At 45.0% G+C, this 26537-nt stretch overlaps 3 protein-coding genes across 5 annotated transcripts in view; all 3 read right to left on the bottom strand.

Annotated features, from left to right (window-relative positions):
• LOC109924304 (signal recognition particle subunit SRP68-like) overlaps positions 1-423 on the bottom strand; it is a 14151-nt gene extending 13728 nt beyond the window's left edge. Inside the window, exon 1 of the mRNA XM_048611149.1 lies at positions 398-423. Coding sequence (XP_048467106.1) covers positions 398-423 — 26 coding nt within the window. The remainder of the gene's footprint in view (positions 1-397) is intronic.
• Positions 424-476: 53 nt separating this feature from the next.
• Positions 477-23465, bottom strand: LOC125485907 (baculoviral IAP repeat-containing protein 7-B-like). Its single transcript, XM_048611148.1, has 5 exons — positions 23428-23465; positions 19322-19626; positions 11272-11371; positions 3679-3760; positions 477-575 (listed from the first exon to the last, which is right to left on the bottom strand). Exons 1-5 carry the CDS (start codon positions 23463-23465, stop codon positions 477-479), a joined length of 624 nt encoding a protein of 207 aa, XP_048467105.1.
• On the bottom strand, positions 23387-25991 carry LOC109917340 (zinc finger protein 239-like). Of its 3 annotated transcripts, none has more exons than XM_048610775.1 (2): positions 25827-25991; positions 23387-24670 (listed from the first exon to the last, which is right to left on the bottom strand). In XM_048610775.1, exon 2 carries the CDS (start codon positions 24327-24329, stop codon positions 23655-23657), a length of 675 nt encoding a protein of 224 aa, XP_048466732.1. In that variant the 5' UTR covers positions 24330-24670; positions 25827-25991; the 3' UTR covers positions 23387-23654. The 3 variants fall into 3 exon arrangements, with proteins under 3 accessions (XP_048466732.1, XP_020372735.1, XP_048466734.1); XM_020517146.2 differs by having other exon boundaries at positions 25853-25991; XM_048610777.1 differs by having other exon boundaries at positions 25894-25933.
• Positions 25992-26537: the final 546 nt, after the last annotated feature.

The raw sequence follows: 26537 nt of genomic DNA, 5'->3' as shown, positions 1-26537 counted from the left end.
CATCTCTTAAATTGCCAGTTCCCTTTTAGTGAATAACTTAATAAATTACTTTAAAATTATCTGTGACTCCTGACTTCCTTTTTGGTTAACCTGTGACTCCTGGATCTAGGTCCGACAAAGTGGTGTCAAGGTGGAATATCTGAGAACTCTCAGTGGTTGAGGTTATGAGCATTGGTAAGAATTGTAGCATTTCTAAGAATGTCCAGAACATCAGCTTGAACTCAAGAAGGGCAGAGATGAGCTGACACATGGGCTAAAGTTAAAGGGAAATAAAGGGAAAGAAGCTTAAAGTTAAACCCATCTCTGAGGCTGATCACTGTGATGAGAAACATGAGAACTTTACTGATACTGGAAGGAACAGAAATATACAGAAAATGAGTTAAAGATGTAAACACACCTGTTGATTCTGTAAGATTTCCACATGATACTGACAAATACAATCTCCTACAGGACCCCTCTTTGAGAAAGAACTATTCTTATTGGCTTCTCACAACTGATTTCTGATGAACTGAGCTGAGAGACTGTAGTTGAAAACACGCACCTTGTCTGGGAGATGTTTGTGGCTGCGATCCGACCTGAAACTACAAGAAAATACAACAATTAAAAACCTCATACACCTACCAACACCCCAACACATACACCCACACAGAACCAGTCTCTCTCTCCCACACACACACGCACACACCCAGTCTCTCTCTCTCTCTCTCACACACACACACACCCAGTCTCTCATACACACACACACCCACACAGACCCAGTCTCTCTCTCACTCATGCACACACACAAGTACACACACACACACACACACACACACACAGACACAGTCTCTCTCTCTCACACACACACACATCTAGTCTCTCTCTCTCACACACACACACCCAGTCCCTCACTCTCACACACACACACCCAGACACCCAGTCTCTCTCACATACACATACACACACACACCCAATCCCTCTCTCTCTCTCTCTCTCACACACACACACACACACACACACAGACATAGTCTTTCTCTCGCGCACACACGCACACACACACACAGTCTCTCTCACTCACACACACACACACCCACACACTGACATAACGGCTTCAACAACACAGAAGGATCTAGACCCAAACATCAGCTTTCCTGCTGCTCTGATGCTGCTTGGCCTGCTGTGTTCACCCAGCTCCACACCTTGTTATCACAGACATTTACCTCGACAGTCTCCCGCCACACCCACCCCTACCCCCCACCACCACACCTGACACATACACGTTCACACAAACTCAGGATAAGTTGGGAAGAGAGAGACTATGAACATAGGAGCAGACTTAAGCCATTCAGCCCATCGAGTCTGCGGCGCCAAAAATGAAATCATGGCTGATCTGATCATTCTCAACTCCACTTTCCTGCCTTTAACCCTTGATTTCCTCACAGATGAAAACTCTGTCAACCTCCACCTTGAATATACTCAAACAGCCCTCTGCAGAAATCCGCAGATTCACTACCATCTGAGAGAAAATGCTTCATTTCTAGAGACCCTTTATTCTGGGATGATGCTCTCTGGTCCTAGACTCTCTCACAAGGGGAAACAACCTCTCCACATCTACTAGAACATAGAATATAGAACATAGAACACAAAACATAGAACATAGAACATAGAACATAGAACAGTACAGCACAGTACAATCCCTTGGGCCCAAGATGTTGTGCCGAACTTTTACCCTAAACCTAAGGTCTATCTAACCTCTACTCCCACCTTATACTATCATTCATATGCCTATCTAATAGCCGCTTAAATGCCCCTAATGAGGCCGACTCCACTACCCTCTCTGGCAATGCATTCCACACCTCTACCACTCTCTGAGTAAAGAACCTACCTCTGACGTCTCCCCTGTATCTACCTCCACTCACTTTAAAACTATGCCCCTTCATAATAGCTACCTCCACCTGAGGAAAAAGTCTCTGGCTGTCCACTCTATCTATATCTCTGACCATTTTGTACACCTCAAGTCTGCCAAGTCTTCTAAGAAACGTTTATGTTTTAATAAGGTTATGACATATACTTCCAAATTCCGATGAGTACAGGCCTAACCTAGTAACCATCTCCTCATAAAACGATCCCTCCGTTCCTGGAATCAGCTGAGTGAACCTTCTCTGAACTACACTTTTTATTTCTTTATTCATTAACGGGATGAGGGCATCGCTGGCTAGGCAGCATTTATTACCCATCCCTAATTGCCCAGAGGGCAGTTAAGAGTCAACCACATTGCTATGGGTCTGGAGTCACATGCAGGCCAGACCAGGTAAGGTATGACAGTTTCTTTCCCTAAAGGACATCAGTGAACCAGATGGTTTTTTCCTGACAATCAGCAATGGGTTCATGATCATCATTAGATTCGTAATTCCAAATATTTATTGAATTCCAATTCCACCATCAGCCAAATTCACACCCAGGTCCCCAGAATGCTATCTGGATCTCTGGGTTAACAGTCCAGTGACAATACCATTAGGCCATCATCTCCCCTCCAATGCCACTTTAGATAAGGGAGCTAAAACTGTTCACAATTATTCCGGCTATGGCTTGACTAATGCCTTGTATAGTTTTAACAAAACCTCCCTACTTCTATACTCCATTCCCTTTGAAATAAAGGCCAACATTCCATTTAGCTTCCCTATTACCTGCAAAACATTGATGCTATTTTATGTAGTTCATGCACAAGGACTCACAAATCCCTCTGTGCTACAGCTTTCTGTAGTCTTTCTCCATTTAAATAACACTTAGATTCCCAACTCTTCCAACCAAAGTACATAACCTCATTTTTTCCAAAATTATACACACACACACCCACTCCTGTACACATTCTCCTACACACACCCTCACACACACATTCCTACACATGCGCACACACACATACACACATACTCTCCTACACATACGCGCACACACACACTCTCCTACACATACACACACTCTCTCTCTCTCTCCTACACAGACATTCCTACGCACACATACACATACTGTCTCCCACGTGCACACTCACTCTCTCACATGTGCTCTCACTCACGTTCACACACTCATTCTCACACTCAGGCACACTCACACACACACACATTTTCTCTCCCTCTCTCACACTGACATACACACACATAAGTATCGAGCATTGGTTAAAAATACACATTTGGTCAAAGCTTTCCATCTTGTACTTATTGGGACAGCTGGAGTGTGTACATGCACCTTGTCCCTCTCAACTCAACCAAATCAGTGACAGCTCCTCACTAGCTCATTTCTCAGGGCAATGTATTGATCAATCAGCGTCAAATTGCCAGGTTAAAATGTAAACAATGTATGGCAGTTAGCTGTCAATCATCTTTAACTGGTGCTTTCTCACATGTAACACCTCTGTCTGGCTCACTTGCCAATCACTCAGCACTCTCCTTTCATACAGTATACATTTTAGATTTCTCCTTAAGTTGGTATTTCTTGTAAATTCACCTGACACATACAAGATGGAAAGCTTTGCAAAATGTGTCTTTTCCTGCAGCAGTCAAGTGCTGTTCCACCAAACACCTGTATATATAAATATATAGGTGCATGTGCTCTCTCTCTCTGTCACACGCGCATGCACACACACACGCGTGCGCGCCAATGCAGACACAATGTTAAAGGTAGCACCAGCTTTACTGAACCCACCGCTGACTCGGTGATGTGGGAATGTAGTTCCTGAATCCTGTTCACATAATCTCTCCCTTTCATCTGGATTAAGTATTCGCATCTGGCAAAACAGGGCATTAAAATTAGTTACAAAAACATCCATCAAATATCATCTAATATTCACCCCTCTCAACCACAGCCACTTTCTTCCCCATCTCTCCTGATCAGGCAAACTCCTGACATGATGACAGTATTCAGTAACTCTCCAAAATATTGTCGAGTGATTCATCTTCACAGTGATATTATCGAATAGGCTCAGCCAGGAGAGTGAACTGAACATCACAGACCCTGTCCTCAGCCAGTGCCTAAAATGACCGAGTAGTGATCAGGAGTAATTACTTGGGCTGATTCTCCCCTTCATACCCCTCTCCATGAGGTTATCAGAGACAGGGTCATTGTAACAGCCCCCCACTACTGCCCCAGGACAGAAAAAACAGACCAAAGCCCATATCCTCTTCTTGTCGCTGGGAGACAGGACGGGGGCAGAATTAGCAAAGATCTGCAACCACTCCCAATGTACAATACCCTCAGCTGGAGGTAGATAATGACAAACTTTAGCACTCTCCCACATGTACAGTTTGAAGGGAGTTTGAGGGAGATTTTAAACCTGTATGTGGCGGGCTTCTGGAAGCTTGTAAAACCAGGAGATGCTAAAATAAGCCCAGTCTGTTATAACAGCCAAGCCTCAATGACATATTGAGCAAGGGCTTATTAACAGACCATATTAATAAGACTCTGCTTGATATATCAATGAGGCTACTTAATTGGACCCCATTAACATATACATCCCCAGGCATCATTCATCAGGATGGCTACATTTTCATTAGTTAAAATCAGGACACAATGACTGTTGAGTGATTTAGGGCAAGGGTCTCAGAGCAGGGCAGTTGAAGGTGTGAGTAGATGGCCCGAGGGGCAGAATGGTCTACTCTTGTTCCTGGTTTTGGCATCACGTTATGACATCTTGTGGACAACATCCAGCCTGAGTTGGCAACTCCTAAAGACTCCCAAATATTGAAGACAGTTATAACACACTGTTTCTTTCTTCATTTCAGCCTTGCTTTCTTAAGAAGAACTGAACCAAGGCTTTGTTTGTCACAAGATCAGAAAATCCTCTATCCTGCTCTAACTGTTCAATGTGCAAAACAAGACTGATCTCCATTTAAAACATTTGTTTCCTTTCATTTCCACCCAGGCTTCTAACAATAAATGTTACCAGCCAGGAGCTGGATTTTAAACTGGTGAATGTGGGAGATTTGGATAACTCCAGGACCACGAGCAGGTAAATTTATGGTCTTTCAACAAGAAGTTTGGTTAAATGTGCTAAGGTCACTCTAACCCTTCCTCAGGCCAGCTGGTGCTTTATTGCTCGCTGTTGTCTGACACCCTCATCAAAAGCAGCTCATGGTCACTCACTGGCAATCACTTTTCATCACCCAGAGCGTGATGAATCACCCTGGCTTCCTGCTGCTCATTGTCATTTACCCCCATAACCTTAGGGTCTACCTCACTGCCCTATCTTCTCCTACATTCAACCGCATGCCCTCACATTCTTTCTCATGCTAGTCTCCCTCTCTCCCCCCTCCATCATCATAGAATCCCTACAGCATGGGAGCAGGCCATTCGGCCCGCTGAGTTCACACCAACCCTCCGAAAATCAACCCACCCAGACCCACGCCCCTGCCCCATCCTTGTAACCCTGTATTTCCCATGGTCAATCCACCCAGCCTACACACCCTTGGACACATAGGGGCAATTTCCCACGGCCAATCCACCTGGCATGCACATCCCTGGACACTATGGGTAATTTCCCATGGCTAATCCACCCTAGCCTTGGACTATGGGAGGAAACTGGAGCACCCAGAGGAAACCCACACAGACACAGGGAGTATGTGCAAACTCCACATAGACAGTCACCCAAGGGCAGAATTGAACCTAGGTCCCTGGCACTGTGAGGCAGTAGTGCTAACCACTGAGCCACCACTCCCGCTGTTCCTGTCCAACTGTCTTCCCTGCTAGTCTCCTCCTCTGCCCTGCCTCCATTCCTCACCCCCCCCATGTTCTCCCTCCCTGCCCTCTGACTCTCTTCCCCCCTGCAAGTTTCCCTTTCACCCCCACCCCTTCCCTCCCATTGCTTCTGTCCCACTGCCCTCTCACTTTCTTCCCTGCTCATTTCCCTCCCCTGATGCCCTCCTATTCTCCCCCCACCCCTCCACAACTGCCCTCTTATTCACCCCCACTGCCCTTCTCCATAGAATCCTCCAATGGCTGAGTAGAACATTCAACTGGAATGGCCAATTGGGAACATTGAAGGAGGAACTGATGTGGGCAGGAGGAAGGTGTCCTACACAGAGACACAACTGGCTCAGGTAGCTGCTCTGGGTGCCAGTGAGAGGTTCCCTATGTGTGTGGGAGTGTCCCAGTGCAGCAGCTCAATGTTGGCTCGAATTGCAGGTGTAAGCAGTAATTGCAGGGTGTTGTTGGATAGTAACTGGAACAAGGAGGAGAGGAAGATCCCGATGCTGTGTGAAAAGACGGAAGGCTGTCAGGAATCTCCAAAATGCTTCACACGAACAGGGAAAAAGCTGCAGACAGGGTCCCGTGAGCTATTTTGAGCAATTTGTCAGGAGAGGGGGACATTTAGTCCAAACTAGGGACGTCCTGGCCAAAGCTGGAAAGTCCTGTCATCGGATCATTAATACATTCAGCTGGGACTCACTAACATGTAGCCCTGAGCATCGTTTGTGAAATGTAGTTGAGGAAAGAAAAAAACACATCATGCCATTTGGCTCCACTTTAGCTCACCGCTGGATCACTGCAGGCAGGTAGTCAATGTCCCACAATGTCCAGGTCAGTACTGTGTCTGACAGGAAGAGCTCTCATAGACGATCATATCCCTGAGACATGGGGATATGTGTGAGATAAAGGGAGGGACAACTACCTCATCGGCTGGGGCCAGGAGAGAGATTTTCCCAGAACACTGCACACCACGGGATGAGGCCTTCTCCAAAATGGAATTTGAAGAAAGCAATTGGATCCAACTGCTCCAGACAAACATCAGAAATGCAGTTCCAGTCAAAGGGTTTCCAATCATCTGGAGTTAGGCAGGGCTGTCCTCAACCTGCTGTCTTGTTCATGCAGCATGTGGGCACAAAGTGGCGTATCAAGCCCAGGTAGTGGAGGCATTCAGTACAAAGTCTCTCTGGACATGAACACCATCACGGTCTTCTCTTTGAGCTCAGTGTCAGAGCACGGGCTGGGAAGTGTCTCAGTCTCAGGCGCCACAGTAACTCGAGGCAAATGTGAGACCACATTCTTCAGGAATCTGGCCAACTGATCCAATTCATCCTCAGGCTAGAATACTGAAGATGTTGAGGATTGGTCACGCATGAAGAACTGGAAGCAGTGCGTGGCCATGGGTAAGTGAAAGTGGCACTGCAGCTAAGAACCTGATCCTTGGGTCTCTCAGTGTGGCTGGATTTGGCACAGTCTGGTCCACACATTATTCCCGCACTGGGGTGGTCACTTTTCGCTTTCCCTGGAGATTGAAAATGAAGATGATGTACAAATTTCAAGAGAGATGTCGGCGGTGGGGGGGGGGGGGTTGGTGGGGTGGAGTTGGGGAGTTGCTTGGGTGGGAAAGTGCCCAACTGAGGCTACCTTTGCGTGCTCTGAGTGCAGAGTCTTAATACACCAAATCCACTTAATACATTAAATCCAGAGCACCAAGCACTGGATTTTCACAATCAAGGAGCCTTTCAAAGTGACAGACAGGCCCCAGATTTGGAAAGTCTACTCCAATTTCTGAGAGATCCCGTTTTCACCGGGGGAGGGGGTGTGAAGGGGGTGAACTATACACAAGGGAAAGCCAAGGGCAGCCAATCACACCCCATGCTGAATTCAAACATTTCTTTATTATAGCATGGACCTCAAGCAAAGGGGCTGTACATTCAGTTTAGTTGACTGCTCAAAGAGATTCTTCAAGGTTTAGCATCTTTGACGTGAGATGATGACATAAATATTTGTTTTGTAAAGGGATTAATTGAGGTGTTTTTTAAAGTCTGAAATGGGTTTCCATAAATTGCATTTTCTTTACTATAGTGAAGTCAGTAATGGATATTTGGACCTTCATTTTATTTCATTCCATTGTGGCTCCTGAAGTTGACCAATGCGGATACTCACTGAGTTTACAAAAAAACACTGAAACCCCTTCAACCACAAGTCAATGAGGCAGTGACCACCTGTAGGAAGCGGAGATGGGGTTTCTGTCACATGATTCCGAGGGGGTGGATGGTCAAAGGTATTTGGGACGACACCATTTCACTGGAACTTTGAAACAAGCAGCAACACCTGGTTTGGCTGGTGGTGAGAAGGGCCCTCACTTTTCGATCCTTCCTACGTGTCCAGAGATCCGCACTACCACCTGCACGTGGCCGTTGGGTTGGCTGTGATGGGGGAAGAATCAAGTGATCCATGTCCTTGTGGAATGTGCCGTTATGGAGGAAGGGCAGGATTGCTTTATAAGTTTCATCGCAGGCAGCTCCCGTGACACAGAGACACACATTAACTGTACCTGGTGACCCATTAATCTGGTGAAAGGTGGTCTTGGGTCTGCCCAATACACATTGCTTTTCCAGCTCAAGGAGCCTTCGATAGGTTAGTGTGGTTTTTATTTTGTCAAGGAGAAACAAAGTATCATTAGGAATTTACACCTTATTACTTCCTCAACAACTGTTCACACAGTTTTAAGTATGTAGTTAACCTGGTAGCATGCTGCAGTGTCTGGGGACCCAAATTGTACTTCTTGCAGAAAGCTAGTTTTGAACATTCCACGTTTATCACCTGAACAGTTGGTGAAATGCTGCTCATCACGTCAGCATCCGAGGTTGTTCATAAACCAGCCAGACATAGCAGCGAAGTCCAGTTCCTCTAGGGGGGCCTGATTCGCTCCACTGTTAATGTCAATTCCTTTCAAGTTGGTTAAAATAAAGTGGAGCCACTCACTAAACTTCAGCATCTTCCTGCTTGGAGCGCCTGGGTCAGCCCAGACCAGTTAATGCCAACTGGACAGATCTGCACCTGTGTCAGGGTTGGCACTGTGCCCAAGATGTCGATCTGCACCATGACATAGCTGATATTCGGCACCTGGTCCAGCTTCTCTTCCACATTGATCAAGGCCAGATCCACCGGTCACTTATGCAGGTCGATTGACATCTCATCGTGAATGTAGACTGCCACATTCCGAGATTCGGGGGCCATGTGCTGTGGGACACGCTGACGTTTATAGGGCAGTCACTGTAAAAGTCACAGTCTTAAAGTTCCTCCTCACCACTGTACAATGAATTTCACAAATTAATTGTAAATGTAGTGATTAACAGAAAATTCTGAAACATTTTGTGCTTTATGTAATCTCAACTATGAAGTAGAATGTATCTTTATAAATTTTATGAACAAGGTAGGACATTTGAGGCTTAACCTGCATCCCCCAGACAACCTATTGAAAGGAGAGAAGGAACAGGGGGAAAGGCCCAGGCAGTACGGTGCCTCAGTGGTTAGCACTGTTGCCTCACACAGCCAGGGACCCAGGTTTGACTCCACCCTCAGGCGACTCTCAGTGTGGAGTTTGCATGTTGTCTGTGTGGGTTTCCTCCCAAAATCCAAAGGTGTGCAAGTTAGTGTGGATTGGCGATGCTATATTGCCCATAGTGTCCAGGGATTAACCGTGGGAAATGCACGTTTACAGGGATAGGGTTAGGGGTTGGGACTGGAATGGCTGATCTTTGGAGGGTCAGTGTAGACTCGATGTGCCGAATGGCCCCCTACTTCCATACTGTATAGATTCTAACAGCAGGGCAATCTGATCTTGTCCGGGAGAATCACAGAAAAACATTACTCCCACATGCAAAGATTCCAATGGCTGCTTCCCATGTGAAAACGGCACAGTGATTTCTTTGGCTTTCACTCCACGTCTTAAGCGTGGAGTTTTGGCTCACAGTGAGTGTGCAGCTGCATCAGGCTATTCAACATCGAGAGCTGCACAGCCAGGTTTCTAGGTTAGAATCTGTCTCCAATCCTAATGTTGGGATGGATTACAAAGCCTGCTAGGTGTCTCAGTGCTAGGTGCTCTGCTGACCCATCCCTCTAAAGGGGAGCAGAGGCCTCTGGAGATCCAATGCGCTGAAGAGAATTATTGGTGCAAAGTGTGCTGCCAAGATTAAAGTGAGTTTAACAGAACTTTCAAACAATCAATTGTCCAACATCTTGTGTAATGAAGTGATATTTAGAGAGCTGTGATTCTCTCTCACACAGTCTGGTGGTTTGTTTTGATCTACTTTTACTCTCCAAAATAAGATATGCCCATCAATCCTTCACAATATCACGTTTTGTGCATAATTTTGCCATTAAACTTGTTGCAGTAAGTTAGAGCTGATGATTAACAGTGTAAGTAACTTAAACTGAGATTTCTGTTCTTACTTTAGTGGTCAACCCAGAAAGGGAATGATCTATGTGTTCCAGATAGGCAATGTCTGCCACAAATGTGAATAAGATTCTTTCTTTACTTAACTTTTCTTTCTTGCTTCTCTCCCTTAATCCAATCTTTCTTTCCCTCTCATTGGGAGGAATTTTATGGAGGTGATGGGGTCTTGGCTACTAGTTGCAGAGCCATTGAGAGACCCACATTAGACTTTTGGGGAAAACAGCTGAATTATGAGCCAGACACTTGTCAGGTCACGGGTGGACGATCCCGGGATCCGGACACCACAGGCAAAAAGTCCTGATTGGCTGGCAGCTCTTTTTCTCAGCAGCACCAATATCAGGGGTTTCAGGGCAGGGGTAAAGGGGGGCTTCTTCCCAATTACAGGTGCATGGATCAGTGCTTTTGAATAGTGGACCCCACTCCGTGGCAGAATGCACTGTCATCACCATCCCACCTGAATAAGTGCCCAAGACATCATGGGGAGAGGGGAAAACTATAAGACACTTTTATTTCTCTTTCTGTGTCTGATTTGACTCCAATTCACCCAATTTCCTTCTGTCTTTATGTTTCCATTCTGCTCACAATACTCCAATGTGGTCTACAAGCCTTAGGACAGCGGAAATATGACCCTCTTCTGTTCTAGTTTGAGGTATAAAGGCCAGCATTTTATTGTGGTGAATTGTTGAGGCCGAACAGATTCCGGTGAGTCACCTCTCATCACATCCTGCCAATTAGAATAAAAACAAAATTGCTGGCAAAGCTCAGCAGGTCTGGCAGCATCTGTGAAGGAGAAAACAGAGTTAACATTTCGGGTCCAGTGACCCTTCCTCAGAACTGCCAATTAGAATACCCATCTCCACTGCTCAATGAATCTTTAAATCATGTCAACGATTTGCCTTCAGTTCCATGGGCTTCAGCTTCAGTTAATGGTCTTGTACAGGTCCCACCCCATCAACTAGACCTCTCACACAGGCCTCAAACATCCCGTGGCCTCTTAGGCCCAAAACACAAACAGTCAGAACACAGGTAACACGGAGTGTCACACCTCAAAAACACAATCTGCCGCACGCTGTTAAGCTGTTGGTAGTCAGTACCGTGGAAACCATTTTGCATGCTCCATCCATGGATCATCTCCCAGCTCCCAGTTTCGGAGTTCTCCATCGCAGTGAAAACATTTCACATTGTCACGGTGACCTGTCAAGCAGGAAATCTCCAAAAAGTAACTTGAGTGGTTTAATGATGAGCCTGATCTCTAGGGTGACAGCCATGCTGGAAATACCAAACACTGCAACTCAGATCAGCAAAGTCCATCTGACCATCACTGGGACCCAGACAATGTAAAGTCAAAACCTCCATTCACACCACTGCACATCCCACTCTCCCCTCAGCCACGTCAGAGCAATGTCCCTCCCAGATGTGACCATTCTTCAGGCAGTGACTGACTCTCAGCTATTCAACCTCAGGGTGAATCACATATAAGACTGAACTGTTCTCATGCAATGTGACCCTTGTCCACCTGCCAAGGGTAAACTTGGAGCATAGTTTGGAGAGGAGGTGGGGTAAAGGAAGGGATGTTTCTTCCTTTATTTTTTCTTTCTTTATTTATTAACGGGATGAGGGTGTTGCTGGCTAAGCAGCATTTATTGCCCATCCCTAATTGCCCACAGGGCAATTCAGAGTTAACCACATTGCTGTGGTTCTGGAGTCACATGTAGGCCAGACCAGGTAAGGATGGCAATTTCCTTCCCTAAAGGACATTAGTGAACGAGATAGGTTTTCCTGACAATGGACAATGGATTCACAGTCATCATTAGGTTCTTAGTTCCAGATATTTATTCAATTCAAATTCCACCATCTGTTGTGGTGAGATAAGAACCCAGGTTCCCAGAACGTCATCTGGGTCTCTGAATTAACAGTCTAGTGTTAATACTACTAGGCCATTGCCTCCCCTAAAGCGTGGCACTTTACCCATTAAAGTTGGATTATGTAGCCAAACATAGCTGTGACAGAAGACAGAAAGAAAGAATTTCCTTCAGAGAGAAAGAGGGACTCAGAGAGCATGGGTGTGTACGCATCAGGGTGAACATTCTTTTTGAAATGGAAATGAAAAGCTGGAAAAACTCAGCAGGTCTGGTAGCTTCCATGGGAAGGAAGCAGAATTAACGAGCTCCAGTTAGCAGAGTTGCGATCCTGGTGACTCTTCATCAGAACTGGAGAGTCAGTGAAACATTGACACGCTGGAAACATGAAGTGTGCTTCCTTCCCACACATGCTGTCAGACCTGCTGAGTTTCTCCAGCTATTTGTTTTTGTTTCAGATTTCCAACATCCACTGTTCTTTATTTTATTTCTGAGAATTATTTTTGTGCTGGCAAATCTATGTTGTTTGGTCTTGTATATGTCAGCATGTTTATGTCTAAGTCTGTGCATGTGTCAGGATCATGTGAACATGTCAGGGTATTTGTGGATGAATGTGTCAGGATGTATCGGAGCATGGACATGTGCATCTCAGGTTATGTGCACGTGTATTGGTGTATACACTTATGTTAGGATGTGCGCGCACACGCACATGTGGTACATCAGGAACTATTTGTGTGCATGTCAAAGTGTGTCTGCTTCTGGCACAACTTATCTCAACTGATACACAGAGACCACATACTTTTATGTTTTGGGATTATAAACTGAAACAACAGGAGTGTTTTGCAAGTGAAAACCAGGTGCTGCACATTTATTGAGCTGCTCAAGGCAATGTTTGCTTTTTGAAGCAGTGAGGGGGAAAGATTGTTGATTTGCTCGTCGAGCTGGCTTCGTTCTCCTTCAGACATTTCATCACCATGCTAGGTAACATCATCAGTGAGACCTCCAATGACCTCCAATGAAGCGATGTTGTTCTATTCCTCTCGGAATTTATACTGTCTGGTCCAATATGGTGAGTAGTGTCATTTCCGGTTTTGATCTGTATGGGTTTGTATTTGGGGTCCAATTCTACGTGTTTGTTGATTGCATTACGGGTGGAGAACCATGCCTCTAGGAATTCCCGTGCGTGTCTATGTTTGGCTTGGGCTACTATGGTTACCTTGTCCCAGTTAAACTGATGGCCTTCATTGTCTGAGTACTAATATTAAGGAGAGTTCATCATGACGTTTTGCTGCTAGCTGATGTTCGTGTATTCTGATGGCTAGTTTCCTTCCTGTCTGTCCGATGTAATGTTTGTGGCAGTCATTGTATGGTATTTTGTAAACCATGTTGGTTCTGCATGTTTTGGGAATGGTTTCAGACAGCATAAATTCCAAGCAGAGTAGAATAACATTACTTCATCGGAGGCCTCACTGATGATGTCACCTAGCATGGTGACGAAACATCTGAACGAGAACCAACCAGCTCAGCGAACAAGTCAACAACCTCACCCATAACCCAAGCTCTGTCTTAATGCGTGTATTTGGCATTTCTGAAGGCCACTAGTTGCATAATAATAGATGAGTAATAAGACCATAAGATACGGGGGGGTTAATTAGGCCATTCAACATGTCGACTCTGCTCTGCCATTTGATCATGGCTGAAACATTTCTCAATTTGATTCTTCTGCCTTCAACCCGTAACATTTGATTTCCCCTTACCAGTCAAGAACCTATATATCTCTGACTTAAATTCACTCAATGACTTGGCCTCCACAGCTCCCTGTGGCAATGAGTTCCACAGATTCACCAACTTCTGGATGTCGAGATTCTTCCTCATCTCAGTTCTAAAGGGTCAACCTTTCTCTCCTAGGGTCCTAGTCTCTCCTATGAGTGGAAATATCTTCTCCATGTCCACTCTATCCAGGCCTCTCAGTATTCTGTAAGTTTCAATCAGATCTCTCATCATCCTTCTAAACTCCAACGAGTACAGACCAGAGTCCTCAACTGCTCCTTATATGACAAGCTGTTCATCCCCAGGATCACTTTTGTAAACCTCCTCTGGTCCCCCTCCAAGGCCACCACATCCTTCCTTAAATACAGGACCCAAAACAGCTCACAATATTCCAAATGCAGTCTGACCAGTGCCTGATACAGCCTCAGCAGTACAGCACTGCTTTTGTATTCTAGCCCTCTTGAAAGAAATGCTAACATTGCATTTGCTTTCCTGAACGCCAACTGAACCTGCATGTTAACCTTAAGGAAATCCTGAACTAGGACTCCCAAGTCCCTTTGTGTTTCAGATTTCTGAAGGCTTTCCCCATTTAGAAAATAGCTCATGCCTCTATTTTTCCTGCCATAATGCATAATCTCACACTTTCCCACGTTGTATTCCATCTACTACTTCTTTGCCACTAGTTTGTCCAAGTTCTTCTGCAACCCCCACACTTTCTCAACACTACTTATCCCTCCGCCTACCTTTGTGTTATCTGTAAACTTAGCAACACAGCCCTCAGTTGCTTTGTCCAGATCGTTAATGTATAACATAAATAGCTGTAGTCCCAACACCAACCCCTGTAGGACTCTACTAGTCGCCGGCTGGCCTCCTGAAAATGATCCCTTTATCCTCACTCTCTGTCTTCTGCCAGTCAGCCATTCCTCTATCAATCCTTGCCCCTAACACCGTGGGCTCTTTTACAGCCTCCTGTGCGGCATCTTGTCAAAGGTCTTCTTGAAATCCAAATAGACAAAGATGAGCCAGTGGATGTGGTCTAACTTGCTCGATTCTTCCTCAAAGAGTTCTAGCAGATTTGTCAGGCATGATCTACCCATGATGAAGCCCCATGCACTTCCAAATACCCCACAATCTCATCCTTAACAATGGATTTTCAAATTTTACCAACAACTGCCTCGCTCCCTTCTTAAACATGGGTATTACATTAGACATTTTCCAAGTCCTCTGGGGCCCTCCTTGACTCCAGTGATTCCTGAAAGATCACCACCAACACCTCCACAATCTCCTCAGCTATCTCCTCCACATTCTGGGGTGTAGTCCATCTGATTCTGGTGACTTATCCACCTTCAGAGCTTTCACCTTCCCCAGCATCTGCCCCCTGAAGTTCTGGTAGGTAATCCTCTCTTTTGTCTGCCATTTGTTAAAGTTAAGTGTGTTACTTTCTGATGAAGGAGAAACCTGCTGTGATTTGTGTTTGGCTCGAATGGCTGTTGATCAAGCAAACTCATCACTTTGGTGGTCTGACTGGGATCGGATTCATTTTGAGATGACTTGCGGAATACTGCAGCACCATTATTGGGGAGCACTTCCATTTAAATTGTAACAAGTTACATGTGATTCTAGCACTAACCTACCCCCTCCCCAACCATCTGTCTGCCTCCGATTTTCCTTTTCTGTTCCCATGTGCTGAGTCCTTTTCACAATCACCTCCAGCTGGCATCTTTATTCAATTTAACAACTCCGTATATATTTCCTGTAAAATGTTTTCAACATGACTCATTCACAATAATGCGTAAGTATAGGATACTCCGGTAAACTAGGCTAGCTGATGGTCTGTTTATAATTGATTGAGTCTCCTAGTAAACATTTCACTCTGCCTTACAATTTAAAACAAATTCAAACAAAGGATTTCAGTACTGCAGCCCAGAAATTATTACTGAAGCCTCAACAGAAAATAAAAGCTCAAACCAAATAGCACGTTTTTCACACTCTCGAAGTGAAATACAAAGTGTCCCATTGTTGTAATGTGGGAAATATGGGAGTTAATATACACACAGCAAACCCTCACGTATCTGATGCAATGATCAAGTTAACTGATTAAGGGATAAATATTGACCAGGACACTGGGGACAACATCCCTACTCTTCAAACAGATCCTAGTGGGACATTTATACCCCTGTGAGGGCAGCAGGGGCTGTTTAATATCTCATTTGAAAGACACAACATCAGACAGTGCAGCATTCGCTCAGTACTGCACAAGGTGAAATGTTAGGGATTTAATAGCGAGAGCAGGAGGATTTTCTTCACACAGAGACAGTTGCTGAAGTTGTAGAATTTACCTCCAGGGTCAGTGATTAAGACAGTCGTTATTAGATATTGAAGATTAGGTTGGAGACATAGATGAGACTGAAGGAATTTGAATGTACAAGGGACGAGGATAGGTGAATGTTCTCATTGAATGAGAGAGCACAGAAAGAGGCCATTCATCCAGTGCCTGTTGTCATTTTTTTTTGTTGCTGCATCTGTGCCAGATTTGGTAGCAATCCATTTAGTGCCATTTGCTTGCTCTTTCCCCACTGGCCTGCAGTATCTTCCCCTGCATTTAATTATTGGATTGTTTCCACTTAATGCAGTGATTTAGATTACAACAACTAAATGTATTAAAAAATCTTTCTTTATGTCACCTCTGGTTACACACCCTTCATCGTAGAATCCCTAGAGTGTGGAAGCAGACCATTCAGCCCATCGAGTCCACAGTATCCATCCAAAGATCATCCCATCCAGATCATCCTCGCCTGCCCCCCTGCAACCCTATTGCAGTAACCCTGCATTGCCCATGGCTAATCCACCTAACCTACACATCCCCAGACACTATGTGCAATTTCCTATGGCCAAACCACCTAACCTGCATACCTTTGGACTGTGGGAGGAAACCCACACAGACACAGGGAGATTGCCTGTGTGGAGTTTGCACTGTTGCCCGAGGGTGGAATCGAACCCGGATCCCTGGTGCTGTGAGGAGGCAGCGCTAACCATTGAGCCACTATACCGCCTTCTGCTGATCAAAACAATTTCTTCCTCTCAAAACATTGAAAAATTTGAACTCCACCCTTAAATCTCCCTCAGCTTCTCCAGTGCCTCCACATTACCAAATTGCCTCATCCCTGTACCATTCCAGTAAATCTCTTCTGTCCCCTCTCTATGGCCGTAATATCCTCCATAAAGTGTGGTCACCAGAGTAGGGACAATGGTAGCAAAGCAGCAGTATCACTGAACTAGTAATCCTGAGGGGATTGCACTGGGGGCACAGGTTTGAATCTCAACAGCTAGTGGTGATATTTCAATTCAATTAATGAACCTGAAATTGAAAGCTAATCTCATGAAACAAATTTTCTTGGGTAAAAGTCCATCTGGTTCTCTAAGGCCCTCTAGGGAAGGAAATCTGCCATCTTTACCTGGTCTGGCCTACATGTGATTGACTCTTATCTACCCCCTGAAATGGCCTAGCAAGCTGCTCAGGTCAAGGGCAATTAAGAATGGATAATAAATGCTACCCTTGCCAGCGACACCACATCCCATGATAGACTATTTAAAAGTTTATTATGCTGTTGCTTATTCTTCTCATCAAAATCCATCACTTTAAATTTATTTGCATTATATCTTGCCTGCCATGTGTTTTCCTTTTCTTTTCACTGCTTACTGTGTTTCTCAATCCTGTTCATCTGCAAACCTTACCTACCCAAGTCTAGGTCAATATTATAGATCAAAGATCATTGGCCCTAGTAATGACTCACTCATTATAGCCACCACTCACTTATACCCTTTTGCTTTCAATCCCTTGGTCAATTGCAAATCCATTCTGCCACAGTCCCTTTTAATCCCAGGGGCTTTATTTTGATAACAAATCCATTATTTGATACTGTGTTAAATGCATAAGTCTGGGCCTCTGGATTACTCAAAGTGATATTCACATGTCACCATCTCTCCATGCCAGCATTGAAAATGTGTGGCACAGGAGGACATTCATCCCATTGTATTGATGCTGGTCAATAGAACAGCTTTCCAGCTTAATCCAATTCCCTTGGTCTGTGGTCCTATAAATTATAGCACTTCAATGCATATTGAAATGTTTAACTATGGAGTTCGTGGTTATCTCTACTACCTTTTTGGGCAGTGACTTTCAGACCCCCCAAAATTCTTTATTAACTCTCCTCTAAGCTTCTGTTAACTACCTTAAATCTATAAAAACCAAAAGAACTGTGGATGCCAGAAATCAGAAAAAAAAAGAAATTGTTGAAAAGGTTCAGCAGGTCTAGCAGCATCTGTGGTGAGAAATCAGAGTTAACGTTTCAGGTCCAATGACCCTTCTTCAGAACCATTCCGAGGGAGGGTCACTGGACCCAAAACATCAAATCTGATTTCTCACCACAAATGCTGCAGAGTGTTGAGACTTTCCAAAAATTTCTGTTTTGGTTCCTTAAATCTATGCTCCACAGGTATTGACCTGTTAAGAGTGGAGAGGAGAAAACCTGTCCAGGCCCACTACAATACACCTCAATTAAATGTCCACTAGCTTCCTTTGTACCAAAGAAAATAACCTCAGCCCGTCTCATTTTCACTCTTGGCTAAAATTTCTCTATGCCTGGCAACATCCTCCAAAATCTCCTCTGCACCTTCTCTAATACAATCACATCTTTCCTGTAATGTGGAACCTGAACTATATGCAGGATCACTAATCAGCATTAATTCCCTGCTCTTATGGTGTGCTTTGTCTGATGGGAGAAAGCATCCAGTTTCATCTTAACCAGCTCATCCACCTGGTATCAACGAGGATACATTTCAAAGTCCCTCTGAACCATTACACCTCTTCGTATTCTCCCACTTGTGTATTCCTTTGCCAAGATTGTCCTCTCCAAATGCATCACCTTACATTTCTCCAGGCTGAATTCCATTTGCCACTTCTCTGTCCACCTGACCAGTTTACTGATATCTTCCTGCGCTCTACAGCTTTTCTTCTCACCAGCAACCCCACAGCCAAAGTGCATATCCTTATATAGATACATGGGAACACCACCACCCGCAAGTGCCTCTCCAATTCACTCACCATATTGATTTGGAAATATATCACTGTTCCTTCAGTGTCACTGGGTCAAATTCCTGGAACTTTTTCCCCTAACAGCACTGTGGGTCAACCCACAGTGGTTTCAAGGCAGATCACCACCCGCTTTTCAGGAACTACTAAGGATGGGCAATAAGTGCTAGTCCACCCACGTCTCACAAGTGGGGAAAAAAATCCTTCCTATTAAAATCTAGGACAGTCAAAACTGCAGATGCTGGAGTCAGAGATAACACAGTGTGGAGCTGGAGGCTACACAGATATCTAGGTTCATCTGATAATTACACATTAATTCTGCAAAATCATTAACAGTTTTCTGCACTTTGCTGTTTAGTATTGCAGTCCTTCTCTGTATCTGCCCATCCACCATCACGAACACAAAGAGGTATTGAGCCTTACCAGTGTAGAAGAAACCAGCATGGGCCAGTTGCTGTGGTTGGATCGGGATACCAGCCGGCCAGTTCTGGTAGGTTCTCAGTCTCACCTCCTCTGCATCCATCTCTGTATTGAAAGGCGGCACTGAGTCCTCCACACTTATCCGCTGGAGCTGGCTAATGATTTGCCCATCCACGGTGTCAGCCTTTTGCTGCTTTAGGCTGGGGTCAACACAATTGTTCAGGTCGCAGGCAGAGGAACAAGGGGGGCAATGCCTCCCCGGCTCTGACCCAGAGTGTCTGACTGGTAACCATTGTCTCAAGAAGGTGCTGTGGAAACACAAGTTACTACCCGGCTGCTTCCAGAATATTCTCTGGGTCTTAGCTTCTGATCTCAGAGGAATGGGGTCTTGGAGTGGATTAGGAGCCCACTCACTCTTCAAACAGTCTGCTCTTTCAGTAATGGCATGACTGTTCCCCAGAAACTGGCACGTGAGCACTCCCATGGGATCAGCCTGCACTGAGAGCTTAGAGACTGCAGGAGGCTGACCTTGATCTCCAGAGGATCCTCCACCAAAGTACCAGATACCTACAGCTGGCCTAGCTTCCAGGCAATGGAGCTGGTCAGCTGGGGAGTGTGGTCCAGCCTTGGCCAGATCATAGGACAGTGAGGGTTCACCTATGCTGGGGAATTGCTCCCAAGTCCCAATACTACAGGGGTCAGAGGGGATTGCTCTGCCTCTTTCTGTACTCATCACTGCCGCAGACCCACTCTGAGCACTCTCCCTCCCCACAGATACTTGCTCTACACTCTCCCAGACTGCAATCGCCCTACCCATTCTCCCCCTCTCCGCACCCATCGACTCCTTTTTCTCCATCTTAAATATTTGGGACAGCTCTCTGATTTCTAACTTTAAATCAACATTCTTTGCAGTAAACGAATTAGAATGAACGACTAAGAGGAAAGTGAGGCCAGCTTCAAACCACTGGACAACCTTTTAACCATGGCAAATACTTTCGATAACCTCTCCAACATTCACATCAGTATTATTGGTAACCTGCTTTTACTAGCATCACTCTAAACAAAGGCAAAACAAATTTACAGAAACCCATAAACCAAAGTCACTTAACCTAAAATATTGCACTCAATTGCGCATCATCACTGGTCAGAATGGATTCCAGTCTAGACTCAACGTTGAGTGACTTTCTTTTTCGCACAATATTCACTGTTTGAGTGTGCTGGGTAACTGTGCAGTAGATTAGTTTACTGGACTGTTCGGTCTGTCACATTCTCTTGTTCCAGTGCAGTGAGTGTGGAGCTCTGTCTGATTCCATGTGATCATAATCAGCCTGGACTGGAAAGAGCCAGTCACATTATGCTGAGCTGGTCTGTCCTCACACAATCACCACCTCAGCTCTTTACCGGGTCTTTGTTAAACCATACCACATCACAGTTGAAATGCAAACTAACTAAATGCAAACTGGATAGTTAGATACAAGTCCTCTTGATTTCAGACACTAGTTTGGTCACTCAGAAGATACACATTGAAAACAACTCTTGGCTGGTCAAAACCAGAGTGCTAGTTATGGCTGTGGTCAGCACTTTTGCTCCTGAATCAAAACCTGTAGGTTCAAGTCCCACTCCGGGCATTTGAGCAAATATCTAGGCTGACCCAAGTACAATACTGAGGGAGTCCAGCGCTGCCTTTGGAATAACAAGTTAACCTGCCCTTTTGTTATCACCGTGCTGTTTGTGGGATCTCGCTGTGTGCAAATTACTTGCTGTCTTTCTCATAAGATGACCATTAGAGTTCATGCTTCACTGGTGCTTTGGAATATACCGAGGATTGGATAATGATAAAGAAACACAAGTTCTCGCTGTTCCTTTCCTTGTTACTCTAGTCGATTGCTTTCCTCTCTTCCTGTGAGGGTGCTGACCACTTTCTACACATCAGTGACTGCTCTAAGTCCCCTTCTCTAACCACCATTTTTAGAGTGATATCTCTTATCCAATCCACCCCAGGCTGTGTTAAGCAGACCTAAGTGATGCTTGGTTATTGTGATAGTTATTTTGACCCTTAATTGACTCAATTGAGTCTGTTAACAGCATTTACTGTTAATAAACGTGTTTCTGGACTCAATTTGATTATCTACCTTTAGTCTCTGAGAGACTGGGGTCTCTGTCTCTCTCCTCCTCACTACCTTTCTCTCAGTTCACAAAGTGTTGATATATATCAGAGGTTAAATGGTTAGATATAGTCTAGACATATACTTGTTAGGTCACAGTTTTATTTCTACTTACATATCACAAAACTCTGCACTCCTCCTGACTTGCCCTTCTTCATATACATTTTAATAATTTTAATCAAACTACTCATATGTTCTGGCACAAGTGGGACTTGAACCAGAACCTTCTGGATGAGGTGGGAACACTACCCCTGGGATACGGGGTCCTTTAAAATAATTATTGAAAATGTTTAATTAACCTGTTCATGCACGTTATGACATCTCTGGTTCAGCTGGGACTTGAATCCAGACACTGATCCAGGGGTAGGGACACTACCACTGCACCACAAAAGCCTTCAAAGACCCCATTGTACAATTAACTAATTAATTTCTAACACGCATTTTTCTTACTACTTTTGACTCCTAGGTATTTAGCACTTAATTCTGCTAATAGGATCCTAAGAAGTAGGGTCTCGCTCAAGCCTTATTACTGTCAGTAAAAATTGCCATTTAAAAAGGCATGGATTAATCAAGGACAGTCAACATGGATGTGATAAGGGAAGTCATATCTGATTAATGTGATTGAATTTTCTGAGGATGCAGCGAGGAGGGCTAACATGGCTAGCAAACAAACACACATCAATTAGGAGGAAACATAAATTGCTGGGAAAACACAGCAGGTCTGACAGTATCTGTGAAGAGAAAGAGTGTTAACGTTTCAGGTCCAGTGCCACTTCTTCAGCATCCGCAGTTTTCTTTTTTATTTTTATGAATTAGGAGGAGTACGCTTCTCAGACCCTTGAGCCTGCTCTGCCATTCAGTAATATCGTGGCTGATCTGACTGTGGCTCAGTCATGCATTCCTCCACACACCTAATAAACTCTGACTCCCTCCTTCGTCAATAATCTGACACCACCTTAAAAATATTCAATGACCCCGCCTTCGATGCTGTCAGGGGGAGAGACTTTCAGAGTCCCGATTCTCAGAAAAACATAATTCTCATCGTCATCGTAGATGGAAGGCTCATTTTTGAACTTTGTTCCCTAGTTCTAGTCTCCCTCAGGGAAACATCCTTTCAGCATTCACATTCAAGTCCCTTCAGGATCTTTTTCAATAAAGTTACCTCTTTTCTAAACTCCAGTAAATGCAGCCCAGTCTGTCCAACCTGTCGTCATAAAATAACCTTCTCTGTGCCAGGAATCTGCTGAGTAGATCTTCTCAGAACTACTTTAACACATTTGTAACTCTACTTAAACAAGGAGACCAAACTGTACACATTACTCCTGATGTGGTTTCATCAATCCCTTTACAACTGTAGTAAACTTTCCAGACTTTACATTCTATTGTCCTTGCAATAAGCAGCAACATTCAATTTGCTTCCTAATCACTTGCTGTATTGGCACAGTGCAGTTTTGCGATTCATGTACCGGGATACCCAGGCCCTCTGTTCCTTAGTTCTGCAATCTCTCCTCATTTAACTAATGCTGTTTTTCTATTCTTCTCATCAGAATGTACAAGTTCCCATTTTTCCATATTAAAGATCATCTAAATTTTTTGCCCATTCACTTAAACTATCTAAAATCTTTAGCCGATTCTTTATGCACTCTAGAACAATGATCTATTAGAGATTTCTCAAGAAGCATCTTTCACAACTGAGTGGTGAAAATGTGGAGCTCACTACAAAGGTGAGTTGTTGAAAGTATTTAAGAGGAATGTCTTACAGGAGAGAGGGAGCACGAGAGTGAGACAGAGAGAGGAATATTACGATATGCTGATGGAGGAAGAAGAGGAGGGATGGGTGCAGGCTTATGTGCAGCATAAACACTGACATGGAACAATTAAGCCAACTGGTCTGGTCATGTGCTGCCGAGCTAATAGAGACAGATTTATTTGTTTCACATCTACCTGGTGTGGCAGGAAAACACACACAGCTTAGAATACATTCACAGCTTTTCTGGATGATTTCAGTGCAAATGGACACTCCCAAGTCAAACAGCATCAGTCCACTGGAAACAATATCCTGAGGTCAGCCAGTCGAGCAGAAAGAAACCCTTTAACCCTTCCAGAATGAACATGGTTCAGTCCAGGATGTGATTAGCAGCAGCAATAACAACAGAATCCAACTCCTGTAATCACTTGTGAACTCGCTGGTGTGTCTGTAGGCTGGATGACTGAGTGAATCCCTTTCCACACAGAGAGCAAGTAAATGGCCTTTCCCCAGTGTGAACTCGCTGGTGTGTCTGCAGGTGAGATGCCCGGGTGAATCCCTTCTCACACACGGAGCAGATGAATGGCCTCTCCCCAGTGTGAACTCGCTGGTGTGCCAGCAGGTTGGATGACTTTCTGAACCTCTTGGCACAGTAAGAGCAGCTGAACGGTCTCTCACCAGTGTGGATGCGCTGGTGGACCATAAGTACCTGAGAGCTTTTAAAGCCATTCCCACAATTATCACATTTGAAAGGTCTCTCATTTGTGTGACTGAAATGGTGTCTCAGTAGGCTGGAGGACTGAGTGAATCCCTTGCCACACATGGAGCAGGTGAATGGCCGTTCCCCAGTGTGGACTCGCTGGTGCTTCCTCAGGGTGGATGAATCACTGAAACCATTCCCACACTCTGAGCAGGAGAATGGCCTCTCTCCAGTGTGGACTCGCTGGTGTAACAGTAAATGGGATGACTGAGTGAATTGCTTCCCACACTCAGTACAGATGAATGGCTTCTCCCCATTGTGAACACGTCGGTGGGTTTCCAGCTCAGATGGTGAGCGGAATCCTTTCCCGCAGTCTCTACATTTCCATGGTTTCTCCATGGCGCAATGCCCTGGTGCAGGTGAACAGCTGGAGTTTTGCCCAGACACCCATGTACTATGTCTCCCACTGTAAATGGTCCCTTTTCCCAGGCTGGGTAACTAGTTAAAGCTCTTTCCACATGCAAGGCACTAGAACACCATATCTTGGACTTGTATATCAGTGCTTTTGCAATCTCACTGAGGTCTGTAATCTTTTTACTGCAGTCAGAACAGACACACACTCTTTTCTCTATATTTAAAGGCTGATGATATTCAGGTCCTGATGAACTGAATGACGGTATCAGATTTTGATGTCAGATTTGTTTCAAGTTTCCTCTCTTCAATCCTCCTCTTCTATTACCCTGGGAAAAGAGTTTACAAGAGTCAACGATGGGTACAGGATAGAAATTCAGAACAGAAAACAGCAGTCTGCGTAGAACAAGTTTTCTCTTGTTCCATCAGAGCTGTAAATCCTCCATTCCAAGCACTCTTCTCTGGGAAATGACAATTCACTGTTAAGTGTTGAGTACAGTTTTGTTCACCCTGTTATAGGAAAGACATAGTTAAACTGGAAAGTGTGCAAAGATGATTTACGAGGATGTTGCCAGGCAAGTAGGCCTGAGTTATAGGGTAAGGTTGGCCAGGATAGGACTTTATTCCTTGGAACGTAGGAGAATGAGGGGTGACCTTATTGAGGTGCATAAAATCATGAGGAGCATAGATAGGATGAATATGTTTTTCCCAGGAATGAGGAATTGAAAACTAGATGGCATCAGATAAGGTGAGACAGGAAAGATGTAAGGATCTGAGGGGCAACTTCTTCACGCAGAGAGTGGTGCTTATATGGAATGGGCTGCCAAAGAAAATGGTTGAGGCAGGTACAATAACAACATTTTAAAAAACTTTTGGATAGGTACATGGATGAAAAGGGTTTAGAAGGGCATGGACCAAGTGCAGGCAAATGGAACTAGCTGAGTGGACACAATGGTCAGCATGGACCAGTTTGGGCCATAGGGCCTGTTTCCATGCTGTATTACTCCATGACTCTCCATTATTCCTCCCTGCTCTATTGCTGGGTGTAACTATCAATGATTATTTTTATTCTTTCAGTGTTGAGGGCTTCACTAGCAATCTCAGGATCTGTTGCCAAACCCTAATGGACCTCATGGATGGAGAAACAAAATCAAGAGGGGCTTTCAAAAGGGGATTGGACATGTACTGGAGGGGAAATAATAGAGTTGGGGGGCGGGGGTAGTGGGATTAATTGATCTGGGTGCTGAAAGTTCAAATACAAGTTCGATGGGCTGATTGGCCACATTCTGTGCGGCCAGGTGAATGGACACAGGGATAATGCTATCAGGGACAGTCCTGTCACTAGGATGGAGCTGTGTCACACCTTCTTGCCCCCTCTATCCCATCACCACACCCCCCAAACCCCGCTCTCGTCTCGTCACCCCACCTCACAAACAGTTTCCCCTTGACTCACTCCCCTTATCTTTCTCTCTCCCACCCCGCTACCTCATACACTGCCGGATCAGGCCTACCGCCTCTCTCCTGCTCCCGCTTTCGGCGCCCCTCTCCCCACCGGCATTAGCGCGCCTCAGCCGCAACACCAACACCAACGGCCGGAGCTGCGCATGTGCACGACGCCGAGGGGGCGGGGCTGGCGCCGTAGCTACTGGTCCTCCAGTATCCCAACGGCGTCAGCGCCGGATCCCATTCCACCCCCGCCAAAGTCTCACGCATTGCACCAGCGTCGCCTTCATGACCAATAGGAAGGGCTGGAGGACCGGAAGTCGCTATGGTCCTCCAGCCAATCCACAGCCTGCGCTGCCTCTCCCTCAGCCGCAGCTGTGTTCACACTGAATGAAACGCTCTCCTCAGGCTGACATCTGTGAATTTAACACTTACACCTTCTTCCCAGCTGTCCTGAAATTTGGATTAAAATGTTTATTGAAGGATAGACGAATCCAGGGAGGGTATAGGTTTGATAACGTTGGCGTATGTTTCTCATTCTACATAGAACATAGAACATTACAGCGCAGTACAGGCCCTTCGGCCCTCGATGTTGCGCCGACCTGTGAAACCAATCTGAAGCCCATCTAACCTAAACTATTCCATTATCATCCATATGTTTATCCAATGACCATTTAAATGCCCTTAAAGTGGGCGAGTTTTTTGCAGGCAGGGCATTCCACGCCCTTACTACTCTCTGGTCAAAGTCTAGTT

The sequence above is a fragment of the Rhincodon typus genome, chromosome 23 (genome assembly GCF_021869965.1).
Source record: "Rhincodon typus isolate 14 chromosome 23, sRhiTyp1.1, whole genome shotgun sequence".
Classification (NCBI taxonomy): domain Eukaryota; kingdom Metazoa; phylum Chordata; class Chondrichthyes; order Orectolobiformes; family Rhincodontidae; genus Rhincodon; species Rhincodon typus.
Note: the sequence above shows the minus strand (reverse complement) of the source record. Positions and strands in the feature narration are given on the sequence as shown.